At 35.0% G+C, this 14,312-nt stretch overlaps 1 protein-coding gene across 1 annotated transcript in view; it reads right to left on the reverse strand.

The window, feature by feature from the left end:
- Positions 1 to 14,025, reverse strand: part of LOC137925948 (protein Skeletor, isoforms B/C) — a 50,479-nt gene extending 36,454 nt beyond the window's left edge. Inside the window, exon 1 of the mRNA XM_068769444.1 lies at positions 13,744 to 14,025. Coding sequence (XP_068625545.1) covers positions 13,744 to 13,819 — 76 coding nt within the window. The 5' untranslated portion in view covers positions 13,820 to 14,025. The remainder of the gene's footprint in view (positions 1 to 13,743) is intronic.
- Between the last annotated feature and the right edge of the window lie 287 nt (positions 14,026 to 14,312).

Below are 14,312 nucleotides of genomic sequence, written 5' to 3' on the forward strand. Positions count from 1 at the left end.
TGAAAGATTTCTCCATTAATATAGTAGAATGAACAGGCATAGTCAATTTCAAGTTTCCACCATTTATCTGACAGATGTAAAACCGGAGTAATGTTTTGACAATATAATCAAACCGGTTTTTTTTTTACAATTTTTATTTGGTAATTTCTTTTAACTGAACGATTTCGGTAAAGATGTCATTACTAAAAATACTACCGTGGTCATTTCACTGACATATACAGGGTGATTTGTAATAAGTGTAAAAGATTTAAAGGGGTGAATGTATAGGTCGTTTGCTGTCATAAAAAATATTGGTTTCAGAAAGATTTAATAACATAATGTTAATATAGTAAGAAATAGTACATTCATATTTCGGACAAAAATTCATTATTATTCGCTATCGATCTCTGCAGAATTTGTACTACTAGAAGTTGTAGTCCTGTTGCATTCCAATGGAAAAAAGAAATCAATGTAACATATTCCAGAGTGATCACTTTATACAAGCTGATTGGAAAAACGTGTAAAAGTTTTAAAGCTTCTTGTTGACAAATGGGCTATACATTCAAGCCGTTAGCTATTATATATATAATTAATCATCCTGTATTTTTCGGCTAAATGAAAAGTCTACGTGTTTTTCGAGATAGAATTTATTCCACAATAGCGCAATTCCAAACTTAAGTATTATGTGTGTTTCAGAGTGAACATTGACTAATAAGCTATTTATATATATGTGTGTGTATATATATATATATATATATATATATATATATGAATCCCTCTTCTACCCATTTTTAAACTTTTACACCAATAATCAATCACATTGGAAAAATGTTAAAATTTAAGATGTGTAGAAATAGACAAGTAAATCAGATCGTAAAAAACAGACGATGAAAGAATGAAACTGTGAAGAATAATAGAATATAGAAATAATAATGTGAAAATTTTTTTAAAAAAATAATAAAAAAGACCCTGTCCAACATGTTAACTTGTGGTCCATAATAACGGAGGCCTTAAAAAAAGCAAGCCTTAGCTGTACCACTCATAGAGCCTGCTTTTCTTTACCTTTGTATAACCTCTCTCTGAAAAAAGAATTTTCCATTTGAAAAGCTCTTTTCAAACTGATTGAGCCATCTCCATTCCTTTATCGGACTACTAGGCGCAGGCAAAAGTTTCATCCATACGTTGTTGACATACCCAGAAATCGTTTTTGGTGAGAGTCGCCAAGATCTGAAATGACCAGTCTGAGTCTAGTTTTCTTCAGAGTTGAACCCTGGAGCCGTTAAAAGTAGAGTGAACAGGTTTCTTTTGAATGGGCGTGTACCTTCGTCTTCATCTACACTTTCCATCAGGTGAGATGGAAGATAAAAGCCTATTCTATTATAACTATATAAAAAAGATAGAGTTCAACACTCCACTTATATCTTTTCCTGATTTATTAGTCTCGGAATCGATTTTCTCAAAGCAAATCGGTCATCCGACAGACCTGCTTACGCTAGCTCCATTCTTCACTATTTCTGGTCCACATGTGCTATTTTATTTCCGACACAGAGGAGATATGAAAGGTAATCCGCATTGCGGACTCAATGCGGATTACAGGCAGTTACTTGTTCAGATTTTTATTTCTGGAACATACCTTGATTAATCTCTTTTGTTAACGTCTGTTTAATTAGGCATGTTTTCCGTGTAGACTATAGTTTATTATTGTGTATACAGTAATACCCCGCTTTACGCAAGGGATACGTTCCAAAAAAAATCGCGTTAACTGAAATTCGCGTATAACGAGGTTTATGATTAAACATAGTCAAAAATTATTACAAAAAAATACAAATCATTTTAATCAATCACTTTAATTCTAGGAACACTTTATGCAACACATACTCTAATTTTTTACGGAAAAATACATTTATTGTCTTTTGGGTAACATTTTGTTTACGTTCTTGTAAAATACGTTCATAACACCCAACACTGTTTTTAGTTGTTTGACAGATGGTCAAGACATCATAGAGAAGTTGATGACTACATTATATTTATATGCACTCTTTCGCGTAATTCGAGGCATTTGAGCGCGAAATTTGCAATTCGCGTTATAGTGAAACCGCGTATAACGGGGTCGCGTAAAGCGGAGTATTACTGTATATAAGCGCTGTAGGCCGCTTATAAATCGTACTTTTGTTGTTAATCTATGGGGGAGGCTTTTGTTTAGGAAAGGATGTCCTATAGCTGACGATGATATATATATATATATATATATTACAAGGCATTGACCACCCCAAAGATATCTATGATATCTCATTTACCGTATTCTGAATGTTTGTAATCGTTGTTTTAACTCATAGACGCCCTCTGCAAAACATAGGACTCTCCCAAAGATATCTATAAAGGGATATACCATAATCGCCACACTTGGCAGGGAAGTTGGCGATTGCAGTGTGGTATTATGGTACGAAGACGCTGCTACTCATCTTTGGGAAAGCTTATTTGTGCGCTGTGGCAATCCTATATAATTAATGCACAAAGTGTAAATTATATAAGGTTGTATCCCGATAATCGAACACGCATCGCATTATCTGTTCAGAGTACAAGTTGATTCAGAAGTTTTATGTTATCACATGAACTAAATAGATATATTTTTAAAACAGTTCCAAATATCATAATTGTATATTGCAATAAATAGTTTGTATTTGTTGGGCGTTCAGGAATCAGCTGGTGAGGTCCAAGGTATTGTGGCGTTGGAAATAAATAATTTATATTATTATATGACGAAGGTAATTATAGGGAACAGCTACATTAATATTCTTAATAATATACAGTGACTTATATAGAATCGATGGCCACGAGTTGGTAGACGTAGCGTGGGTAAAACCCCCACTAGGTGAAACGACATGGTTAAAATCTCAATAGTCTCAATAATTGGCCCCCGCTATTTGGAGCCTCTCGTACCCCCTATCTGGCGTGGGACAGGGACTTTTGTTTACATTTATTTAATTTTCTACAGTTTTTTTCATATTCTTACTCTTCATTTATGCATCTTATAATCTCTTATTCGGTTTTCATTCCACATTTCTTCTTCCATTCTCTTTCGCTCTGTAACCTTCCATTTCTCTCTCGTTACACATTAGCATTTTATCATTTTATTTCTGTTTATTTACATTCTTTTTTTTGTTTTACATTTATTGCACATTAGCTTTATAATTTTATTTATTTACAATTTACTAAGTGTTATTATCATTATTACTTATTTTTCATTTACATTTTAATTAATGTTATTTAGCTTTGGTTTTTGTGAATTGCTTTTTTAATTATTTCTCTACAGTATGACAGGTAGTCATCTTTCGACGATTTTTCTTTTATCAGAGAGGCTATTGTTTCCTCCCTGATTTTTACGCCAAACCGGCACTCGAAGCTGAACTGGAGTCCCCCGAATGCGGAACACTGGGCCACAAGGTGGACTACGGTCTGGCCCACGCCCGGTTCACAGAAGCACGAGGGGTCCTCTTTGAGCTTGAACCTGTGAAGGTACTCAGAGAATCCCCCGTGACCCGTGAAGAGCTGGTCCAAGACCGTATCCATCTCCACACTGGTTAAAATCGCGGGCAATGCGAGATCTCGCACTGGTTGATAAGCAGAAGAAATAATACGATAATATTTTACGTTCAAAATAAACGTAAAAGGTGTTTAAAATATGTTAAATTACCCATTAGTTTCTGTTATAAAGCTCTGTTATAAACAGGGCTTGTCGCTACCCTAGTCAATGCGTAAAATCAATCGAATACCATAAATAATCCTACTTATCTCGTATCCTCTCAAGCCATCAAATCGTTTCCTTGCAGCATCCCTGGTATATTTATGCACCCCCTGTATCATCCCCTATTTTATTTCAACCGGTCGCCCCATTGTTATTATCATAATGTACGGAATCGAGGGGGATGAAAACGTTTCTTCACTTTCATCACTCGAAAACATTTTCGCTGATTAATTTCGGTGTTTATTTAATTGTTATAATTTATACAGATTCAAATTGACTTGTAAAGTAATTGCGTATAAATGTCTTGTTTATTTTGAATATTAAACTTAAACGCTGCGTGGGACATCTGCCCACATGGTGGACTGACTACAGCCTTCTCATGAAGTCGATTGTAAAGTCGTAAGAAAGCTCGAAGGTTTAAGGCTTCGCTGCGAGGTATAATAAAACATAAGGAAATATGCAGAAGAACCGAGATCACCGACGTAGCTCAAAAAATTACACGGTTTAAGTGGCAGTAGACTTGGCACATAGTTCGTGCAACTAATGGCTGTGAGGCCGATATTAGACTAATACGAGTAAAAGACAACAAAACGCAACAATAGTTAAGAAAAATCTGTGATAAAAAAATAAGCATTAAAATTGTGATATATAAATTATAATAATAAAAGAAAATAGAAATTATAAAGCAGAACTGTTAGAAAAATACAGATAAACAAAATATAATTGTAAAAAATTTAGTCAAGGAGGAAATGGAAAAGTAAAAGATAATATATGAATGATAATAGAATGAAATGGAATGAATGATTATGATAGAAAAAAAGAGGAAAGAGATAGAGAAATTGAGAAGGTCGAATGAAAAACGCGGAAATGATTTTAGAAAGTTAATAAATTATTTGAAAATTTTTCCCTGCCTATCCAAGACAGGGAATGTTATGTGAGGTCGTAAAAACGGAGGCCTTAAAAAAAGCTTTTGACCATTGGGGTTGATAGGTTCTGGAATGGTGACCACAAGCTGGTAGACGAGACGTGGATAGGTCACCCACTGGTGGGATGACGACGTGATTAAAGTCACAAGACATTGTTGCTATCTCTAGGGTATGATTAAACATAACAGCGTGCGTATATCTACTGCCCTATATCAATTTTAACTATAGGATTCCGGTTAGAATACTACTACTACTACTACTCCGCTAGCTCAGTGACCCAAAGTGGGTCTTGGCCTCTGAAGCGAGAGACTTCCACTCTCCTCTATCTTGCGCCATCGTCTGCCATTGGTTGACATTCAATTCGCGCAAGTCTGCCTCAACGCGATCGATCCAGCGATACCTGGGTCTACCCACTGGTCTTCGACCCCTCGGTTTTTCCAGGTACGCTACCTTCACGCTCCGATCCGATCCCATTCGCTCCAAGTGACCAAGCTAGCGGATTCGTTGAGCTTTATATTCGCCAATGATATTTGGCTGTGCTACTATAGTCTCAATTTCGGCATTCTTTCGGAGCCTCCAAGATCCGTTTTGATTTCTCGCTGGTCCCAAGATCTTCCGCATGATTTTGCGTTCCGCCACTAGCAGTTTTTGTTCTTCTTTCAAAGTTAGCGTCCAAGCTTCACAACCATACATCAATATTGGTCGTATTACGGTTTTGTAGATACGGATAGGTTAGAATGTTATAAATAAAATACGTATTCTATCTTTGTGATAATCATATGTATAAATAAACTATATTTGGTGATAAAAAGAGAAATTTTTTAACATATTTACGATAATCGGTACGAGAAAGTGTAGGTATGTGAAAGTTTGTGTTTCAACATGAGACAAAGTTTATAGCATTGTATGAATTAACTGCGCGGGCGCAGGGTACATCGGTTTTTATTTTTCTTTATTTTTTCATTACACTGTGACTGGCCAATAACAATATATTATAGATGTAAAACCTTTAAAGTAGTAAATATTATATATATATATATATATATACATATATACATGTATAAATATATATAAATATATACATATACATACACATACCTATATTTATACACACACACACACACACATATATATATATATATATATATAATGCAATCACTGTAACTTTAATGTTCGTTGACAGACGACAAATTTTTCATATGTTTTATCCTTGCTCGTGAGGCATAAAATGTAACCTAACCTTGCTGTAACGTATAAGAAGTTTGACCTTACATAACGTAAGTTCTATTTATTATGACCTTAAATCGATTTAAAGCTTGGTAGCATAATCGCAAAACATATTGTTACAAAGCACGAGTTACAGAACCCTTTAAACAATAAACACGGAACCCTAGGATCAAGAAGTGCCGTGAACACACGTGAATTTGAAGTTATTTATAGGTTTTCGAGTACGGTTTTCGGAAATTCTAACCGAGTACTATCTCGAACTTACTAGAAGTTTCTCCGTAGTATAAATAGGTGTACAATACCCGGCGACAAATATGGCACATCGACCTTTGGAAAGAGACAATCGGCTAATTTCGACTTCGTAGAGCATTATCTCTGTCACACACTACCTTTGTGACGTTTGTCAGTCGTATTTCGTGTGACAGAGATAACGCTCTACGAAGCCGAAATTAGCCGATTGTCTCTTTCCAAAGGTCGATATGCAATATTTATCGCCGGATGCTGTATATAGATATGGAAGCTTTATCAGTATATGTATTATACTTCGTATTGTAATAAGGTTTTTTATTTGTGTTTTTAAAGACGATTTAATAAAATTTTAATTAACATCCATGTAGATAATCTTTGTAATAAAGCGATTGTAAACCGTTTTTACGAAAACTTTATACCGTCACATTGTCTGTTGTCGATTTCACGGTGCGTCTCCGAAGGGGAGGGATATCGCTGAGCCGACACAAGGGGAGGGACGACGGAGGGACGACGGAGGGACGGAATAGCTTTCGATTTTATCGCACGTCACTTTTGATTCTATAAACGTTCCATTTTTAAATTCTCGTAACGTTTTATTAATGACAGTATATTATTTTTGACTAGAGCTTTTAAGTTAGTTTAGCTGGACTAATATAATTGATCGTTGTAAATGAAAGATTTATTTGACTGTACACGTATTTACTATCATCCTGTATCTTCTTCTTTAAGCTGATAAGACTCTAAAAGATAGCTACGATTACCTTTATATTTTGAATTTGTTTGTGTTATGTTTAGGCATATATTTATTAATAATATTATATAGGAGATAAATGTATCTGGTATTTGTGTAAGGCTTTTTTGCGTGACAAATAGAAAGATTTATAAAAGAAAAAATTGTAAAATTGGCTTCAACATAGTAAATATATAGTTTCTTGGCAGGTTTTTCTCAATATAATCAACATTACGAACCTGAGAGTGGTTTGTATATGAATACGTATTTAAATGTATACTACATAAATGTTTCGGACATTGATATAACATGAAAGAAACCTTTGGGAGGTGCTCATACGAAATATAGAAATATTTTTTTCACTATCTATTTATTTTATTTTTATCGAATTGTATACATCTAGAATAAATTACAGTAATTAAATAAAATTATAAAATCTGTTTATAATATTGAAATTACCGTTTTTAACTACATATGAATATGTACGGCATATATCAAAATTATTTTTTTTTTGATTTCTCTGTCTGTATGTTTGTTCTAGGTGATCTGTGATATGGCTGGACCAATTTTGACAAGACATACTGGCTTAGCTAATATTATAAAGAGTAGGCAATTTTAATTCTAGAAATATTCTTAAACGAAATTATATATATATATATATATATATATATATATGTATGTGTAAATGTCGTGTCGTTGCCGAGTCTCCTTTAATAATGTCAATTCTACCGCGCGCTGTCCCTTTTATACGTTCACGAACAACTAGCGCCATCTGTCGACGCACTCCGAAACTAAAGAGTTCCGACATATATGTGTCTATGTATATATATTTTAATTCCATCAACACTGACTTGCGCATGATAACAAAATAAAAGTAAAGGTTAAATAAACGTAAGATAAAATAAAGGTAATAATGAGTAGTAAATAGTTTAGATTTCGTAAAAAATAAATAAATAAAAAGTTATTGTACAACAAGGAGTAGCAAGCCATTGTTCTTCACCGCTACAATAAGTATATTCAAGTGTAAACAAAGGGGCGAACTGGAGTCAAGCTGTACGGTGGCGATTAGCAGATTATAGTCGCAGGAGCGCGCTGCATTCTCACTCACAACTTAAAACATACTGACATATAAACTTCATAGTTTATAAGCTAAACAAAATATAGTACATCGACTTTTAGAAAGAGACAATCGGCTAATTTCGACTTCGTAAAGCGTTATCCCTGTCGCACGAAATACAAACAGATATCCCGGTATCTACTAGGAGCTGTTGTCACATTTACAACCAAACAGTCCGGTATCTATTAAGAGCTGTTGTTTCATTTTAGCATTAGGTATATGTTTATTATTTACAGTTGTAATTTACATAAATAATTAAATACGTAAACATAATGTGAACATGTTTTTTTAATGTTCTTATATAAAGTATTAATTAAAACATATTTCTATATCAAGACACTGTATTTTAAAATCATATAAATAAACAATTTCAAAAATAGTATTTCATATTGCAGCAGCATGAAAAAGGGTGAATGCATATCTCATATGCTGTCAATTACTGTAAGACATATACTAATAAAAATCAATGGTTTAAGAAATATATAAATAACGTAATGATAACATAGTAATAAAAAGCTTTTTCAAAATTTTGACAATTAAAAATAAAATTAATTTTACTATCTGTTACAGACTTTTTAATGCTAAAGCTCGACGTATTTCAACAGGATCACTTTATACAGGGTGATTGGAAATATATGTTATATCTTCTAATAAAGCTCTATGTACTAATATAATAAAGTTATATAGTAAGAGAAAACATTTTAAATTTTTTTTTCGTCTAAATTTCCAAAATTGCACTACAAGAATTTATTAGCATGTCGAATTTCAGTAATAAAAATAATTACTGTAACATACATTCAAAGTTACCTCATAGGTAATTCGAAATAGATTTAAAAGCTCTAAAGTATATTATTAATATATATATTTACATCAATAACCAATCATTCTGTATAATTCAGTTTACAATGTTAAACAACTATAATAGAAGTCCATTATATGCTACTGTGTTAAAAGCAAGCTATATAGCATGCTACTGCTATATAGCTACATGTGTTTATTCCTTTTGTCCACAGTTTAAAAGATTGCACAATGGTCCGGTTCACATCTGATAATGTAACTTGAGGCATTGCTTAAGTAATTATGTTCTCTAAACTTAACTCTCAAAGTATCGTAGTAAGTTAAAAAAAACTTGTAAAAAAATTTAACACAGTGTTAACAATTTATAACATATATAGCAGGTTGTGTACGAATTTTCAAGTATTCATTTTGTATCGAATTTTTGGTTTTATGTATGAAAAATTTAAATGGTGTATATAGAGTGAGCTCACTCTGTGTTTGGCACTAATCGGTGTAGCATTACTCCTGAGGATGCCCCGTGGAGGGGTGAAAAACGTGTTGAGTGATTTAACGGTGGTAGTTGTATAATTCGTATTGGCTGGCGGGCGGTGCACTTTATTATACGACTACTACTGCATTGGCGGAAGTAGCTATATATTGGTTCTTTTCTTACTTGCCATATATAGTTATCACTCTAAAACCAGTGTTTACCAATGTGGGTCTCACGTCCCAGGAGTGAGCAATTGTAAAATTGACTCGACATGATTTTAGCTCTTTCGGTCTAATATAAAAATATGTATGTTGTATAGGGGGGTGTAAGTATTTTAAAAAGACTTTAGTCGGGGGCATGGTAAAAAAAATTTTGCAAGACATTGGTCTACTTTCATCGTCATATTAACTCATCAAGATCACCACGATGTCCGGTCTTACGCTGACCGCGACCTTAACTATGTCGTCAGTCTACCTAGGGGGGGGGGGGTCTACCCACGCCGCGTCTATCGGCTCGTGATCAGCACTCGAGAACCTCTCCGCCCCAATGACCAATTCTTCTAGCCACAATGGTGACATTAATTCTTCTGCGGAACTCCTCATTTCGGATTATATTTTCCCATCGAAGTGCCAGCCATAACCCTCTTCATTACTCCCTGGATGACCTTGAGTCTTAATTGAAACCCATCGTAAACCACGTCTCAGATCCATACGTCATCACCGGCAACACTGAAAGACAGTCTTCAAACATTGCAATATTTTGGTTAAGAAAAGGGTCTGGAGCTTTCTAAAGCTGTTCATTTGCGTCGAATTCTTTCTTGAAATTTCATTTACATAACCGGATATGTATACACACACACAGACATATATATATATATATATATATATATATATATATATACATAAAATTCTCGTGTCACAGTGTGCGTGATTGAACTTCTCCGAAACGGCTCGACTGATTTTCGTGAATCTTATAGCGCATATCGGCCAGGGCGGAGAATCGGACAACATTTATTTTTCATCCCCCTAAATGTTAAGGGTGGTCCACCTCTAAATTTTTTTTAGACAAATTATTTGTTTTTATTTTTTTTTATGATACAGCATAAAAATACATACAACCCTAAATTTTCATCTCTCTACGATCAACCCTGATTTTTTATTTGTTTTTTTTTTTAATGTTTCCTAGAAATAACATACATGGCCAAACAACATTTGCGGGATCAGCTTGAATATATATATAATTGTCTACAACTTTAAAGATACTTTAATCAGCGGGGACAGATAAACAAAATAATAATTATTTTCATTTCATATTAATCAAATTATTTATTGATTTTTGCATTGACCCTTGATAGCTTTTCCACCAATCATAAATCATCCTGTATATCACGGTTCGTGTAACAACAAGCTTAATTGATGTCATAACCTTATACAGGATGTCAATGCAATATATTTCATGTGTAATGTAACTGTACGGTTTATAATGCAGTAAATACTATTTAACATCGATTACCTCAGTACTCTGAGTACGCAATTATAAATATTAAAAGGTTATATGAAGGTGAACAGGTATAGACAAGTTATAAAGTTAATTAGATAGCTTGTGCCTTCGACTTCGTTCGCTGTTATGCTTTTTTATATCTATTTATGCATACATAGTATATGTCTGTTTGTCGCTGGATATTAACTGCGCAAAACCGGTCATCATCTTTGGGAAAAGCAGTGAAGTGGGTGTCTATCAGCTGAGATGATGATGTCATGATAAGTCACAGGATATTCTGGAAATCTTCTTTTCAGCCGATTAACGCCCACTGCGATGATATAGGTCTACCAAAAATGATCACCACGATGATCAGTCTTGCACTGCTTACATCCAGTGTAGGTTTGTCTACTTAGTGGTGGGCGTACCCACCTGCATCTACCGTGGCCGCCACACGATAAACTTCTTTCTCTATATTTAATGGAATCAGGCGTTATTTTGCGGAAGTCCATCCTAAGTAAGAAAAGGACCAATATTTAGCCACCTCCGTACATGCAGTGGTAGACGTGCAACAAAGTGCACCGCCCGCCAGCCCGCTGATAAATGCGCATGCGCCAAACAATGTGAATTACACAACTACCACCGTTAAATCACTCAACACGTGTTTCACCCCTCCACGGGGCATCTTCAGGAGTTATGTTACACCGATTAGTGCCAAACACAGAGTCCTTGCATTGTTGGTTAAACCAAACTTTTTGTAATTTGGTTGATTTAATGTACAAACGCGCCTGTTCAGCTACGCATGCTGATCTAATCTGCTGATCTGACTCTGTGTTGAGTGACTTGACGGTGTTTGTTGTGTAATTCGCATCGTTTGCCGCGTGCGCATTTATCAGCGGGCTGGCGGGCGGTGCACATTGTTGCACGACTACGACTGCATATGCGGAAATGGCTAAATATTGGTCCTTTTCTTACTTCTTTCTCTATGGCCATCATCTGCCACTACAAATTAGCAATTCTTCGAGCATCTTGGATGACTTTGATATTTCACCTGATCTCATCTACGATTCGATTCGCAGCGAAACTCCTGATAATCTTCTCAACTGCTCTCTGGATGATATCGAGCCTTCTTATATGGCCCATCGTAAGCGACCACGTCTCAGATCTATAAGTCAATACAGGCTGTACACAAAGGTGCAAGACCTTCTTTTTTAAATATTGTGGTGTTATGGTTCTGCTTCTTTTCAGCCAATTGACGCCCACTGCAAACGGTAGAGTCTTCACCAGAGATCCTCAAGATGAAAGATCCTGGGCTACCTGCTTCCAGCGACTTCCAGCAACCTTAACTATGACTTCAGTTCATTTAGAAGGGACCTACCCGCGTCGCGTTTACTGGCTCCTGGTCACCAAGAACTGGCATTTTGGTTGGCAAGTGAAATGTCGCTTCCTCTATTTACGTAATTTTACCACTTTATTGTATTCACTTCTTTGTTCCATCCGATTAGCTTCATCTTCACTGAACCTATCCAATTTATGATACCTTACCAAAGTTAAATGCACTTCCGTAGTTCTATCACACGATACTTCTAAATTACATTCATTCATTTAAAAATTTGGAAATAATTATGCTAGAATATGCTAGAGGAAAACGTTATAGAGAGTTTAGTTGTCCAGGGTAGAGTGAAAAGCTTTAAACCCTGAAGTTACCTTGCTTCGTGGCTGTCGGATCAAGTCTACGCAAGATAATGTTATGAAAATACTTGTTGTCCAGGGTGGAGTGAATGGCACAAGTTCATGAGGTAACCCAGCAGTGGGAACAGGTGAGGGCCCTCGCGGAATTGCGTTTGAATCTGCCTCGATCGGAGAAACAAATGTGACAAAAGGGAGAGAGTAGGTGATAGTAGATAGCTGTGACAAGAGAGCACACGACTACAAACAATAGAATAAGAGAAGAAAAATTCTTATATTTTATTTACATCGATGTTCTATTTTATTATTTCGTACACAATAATTATTCTGTTAATTTTACTTACATACTAGCTTTGCGTGCGATTTTATCCGCTTGGGATTACACAAAAAAAAGATTACTTTCTTTTTTTGTCTTAAGAATTTTTATAAAATAAATGTAACCTATGTCTATTCTTACTCGTCAAAATCGATCCATTTAAGAGATTAGCCAAAACAAACAGACAGACAAATGTCGTGTATGTAGTAAATAGCGGTTATTTTAATATTATAAACAGAAACCAAAATTTAATTTATTTGAATAGATAAAGTTATATATTGAAGTTAGCGAACCCCGTATGACATTTTGAAGTTCCCTGTAGGAAGCACGCTCGGCGTGGGAGGTGCAGGGAAGCGTGGGTTTCTATAAATTTATAGTATTGGCTTTTAAAGTTATCAAAATGATCTACCGTGTTACTTCAGGAAGATACGATGTCCACGGAAGGATCTTTTTGTCTCGTTATCCAGATTTTTTTAACCAGACCCTGAGCCTTCATGTTATATTTGTTTTAACTGTTTACATAAAAATAGTTTTTATAACGACAAAAAGTTATTTAATCAGACGGAATTTCTAAAAGTGTATGTGGTAGAAAATTTATTTTTGTATGTAATTGTATTAATTTTTATAAACTTTTCTATAGTATTACGAATGGTCGATGTATATGCTTTTGACAGTACCAAGTATGACGGGGTATATGTTATATAAACATATATATCATCATATCAACCGAGAGTAAAGGTCCCCTTTATAGATGATCCTTGGGCTTCCAGCATCTAACAACCTCGACCTTGATTAGGTCGTTCGTCAATTAAGTGGGGGGCCCTGCCCATGCGACAAATCATAAAGACATAAAATCAGAAGAAAAAACATTGTTAAATATACATTTCATTGTATTAGAGAGAAAAAAAATGTACTGACGCGAAAATCGTTCAGAAATTTCTCATTTAAAATTCGAATCGATCGACACAGAGTAATAAACATTTAGTTTCCGAACGATCCTCGATCCAGAGAGAACTTACCGGCATTGAGTAACAGGAGCAAGGTTAGGAAGCAAAGCGGCGCCCTGCCGGGTGGGGGCGGCGCCCTCTGCGTCATTGGCCGAGCGCCGGGGGCGGAGTACCCACAATATAATAAATATACAACTAAGAGGAGAACCTCTTCACACAAACACTTTGTTTTCACAACTTGTCTTTCTTAATTCGCGCGCGAACGTCCACTCTGCGCGGGAACGCGGCGAGTAATGACACTTTCACTTTTTTTTTTCTAGCGTTTGACGTATAGGTTAACGAACCGTGCGTTCGGCCTTTCACCGGCCAGATTTACTTTCGTATTATTAATAATATTATTGTCGTCGTTTCAAATCAGTCGTTATTAAATTTATTTTCTTATTATTATTTATTAGTTTTGTTTAATTCTGGAAAAAATTTAAATCAGAGTTACACAAACCTTTTTTTTTCGTAAACTAATTTTGAATTTTACTGATTCTGTGGACATATTCACTAAAATTTATAAAAAAAAAATCGATCTAACTATGGAATATTCCATTGCAGCTGAATTAAATCCACGAATTGACAGTTACCATCCAAAA

Source organism: Battus philenor, unplaced genomic scaffold (assembly GCF_028537555.1).
Source record: "Battus philenor isolate CCGP_79_NKW_IND1 unplaced genomic scaffold, ilBatPhil1.0.hap1 SCAF_28, whole genome shotgun sequence".
Taxonomy (NCBI): domain Eukaryota; kingdom Metazoa; phylum Arthropoda; class Insecta; order Lepidoptera; family Papilionidae; genus Battus; species Battus philenor.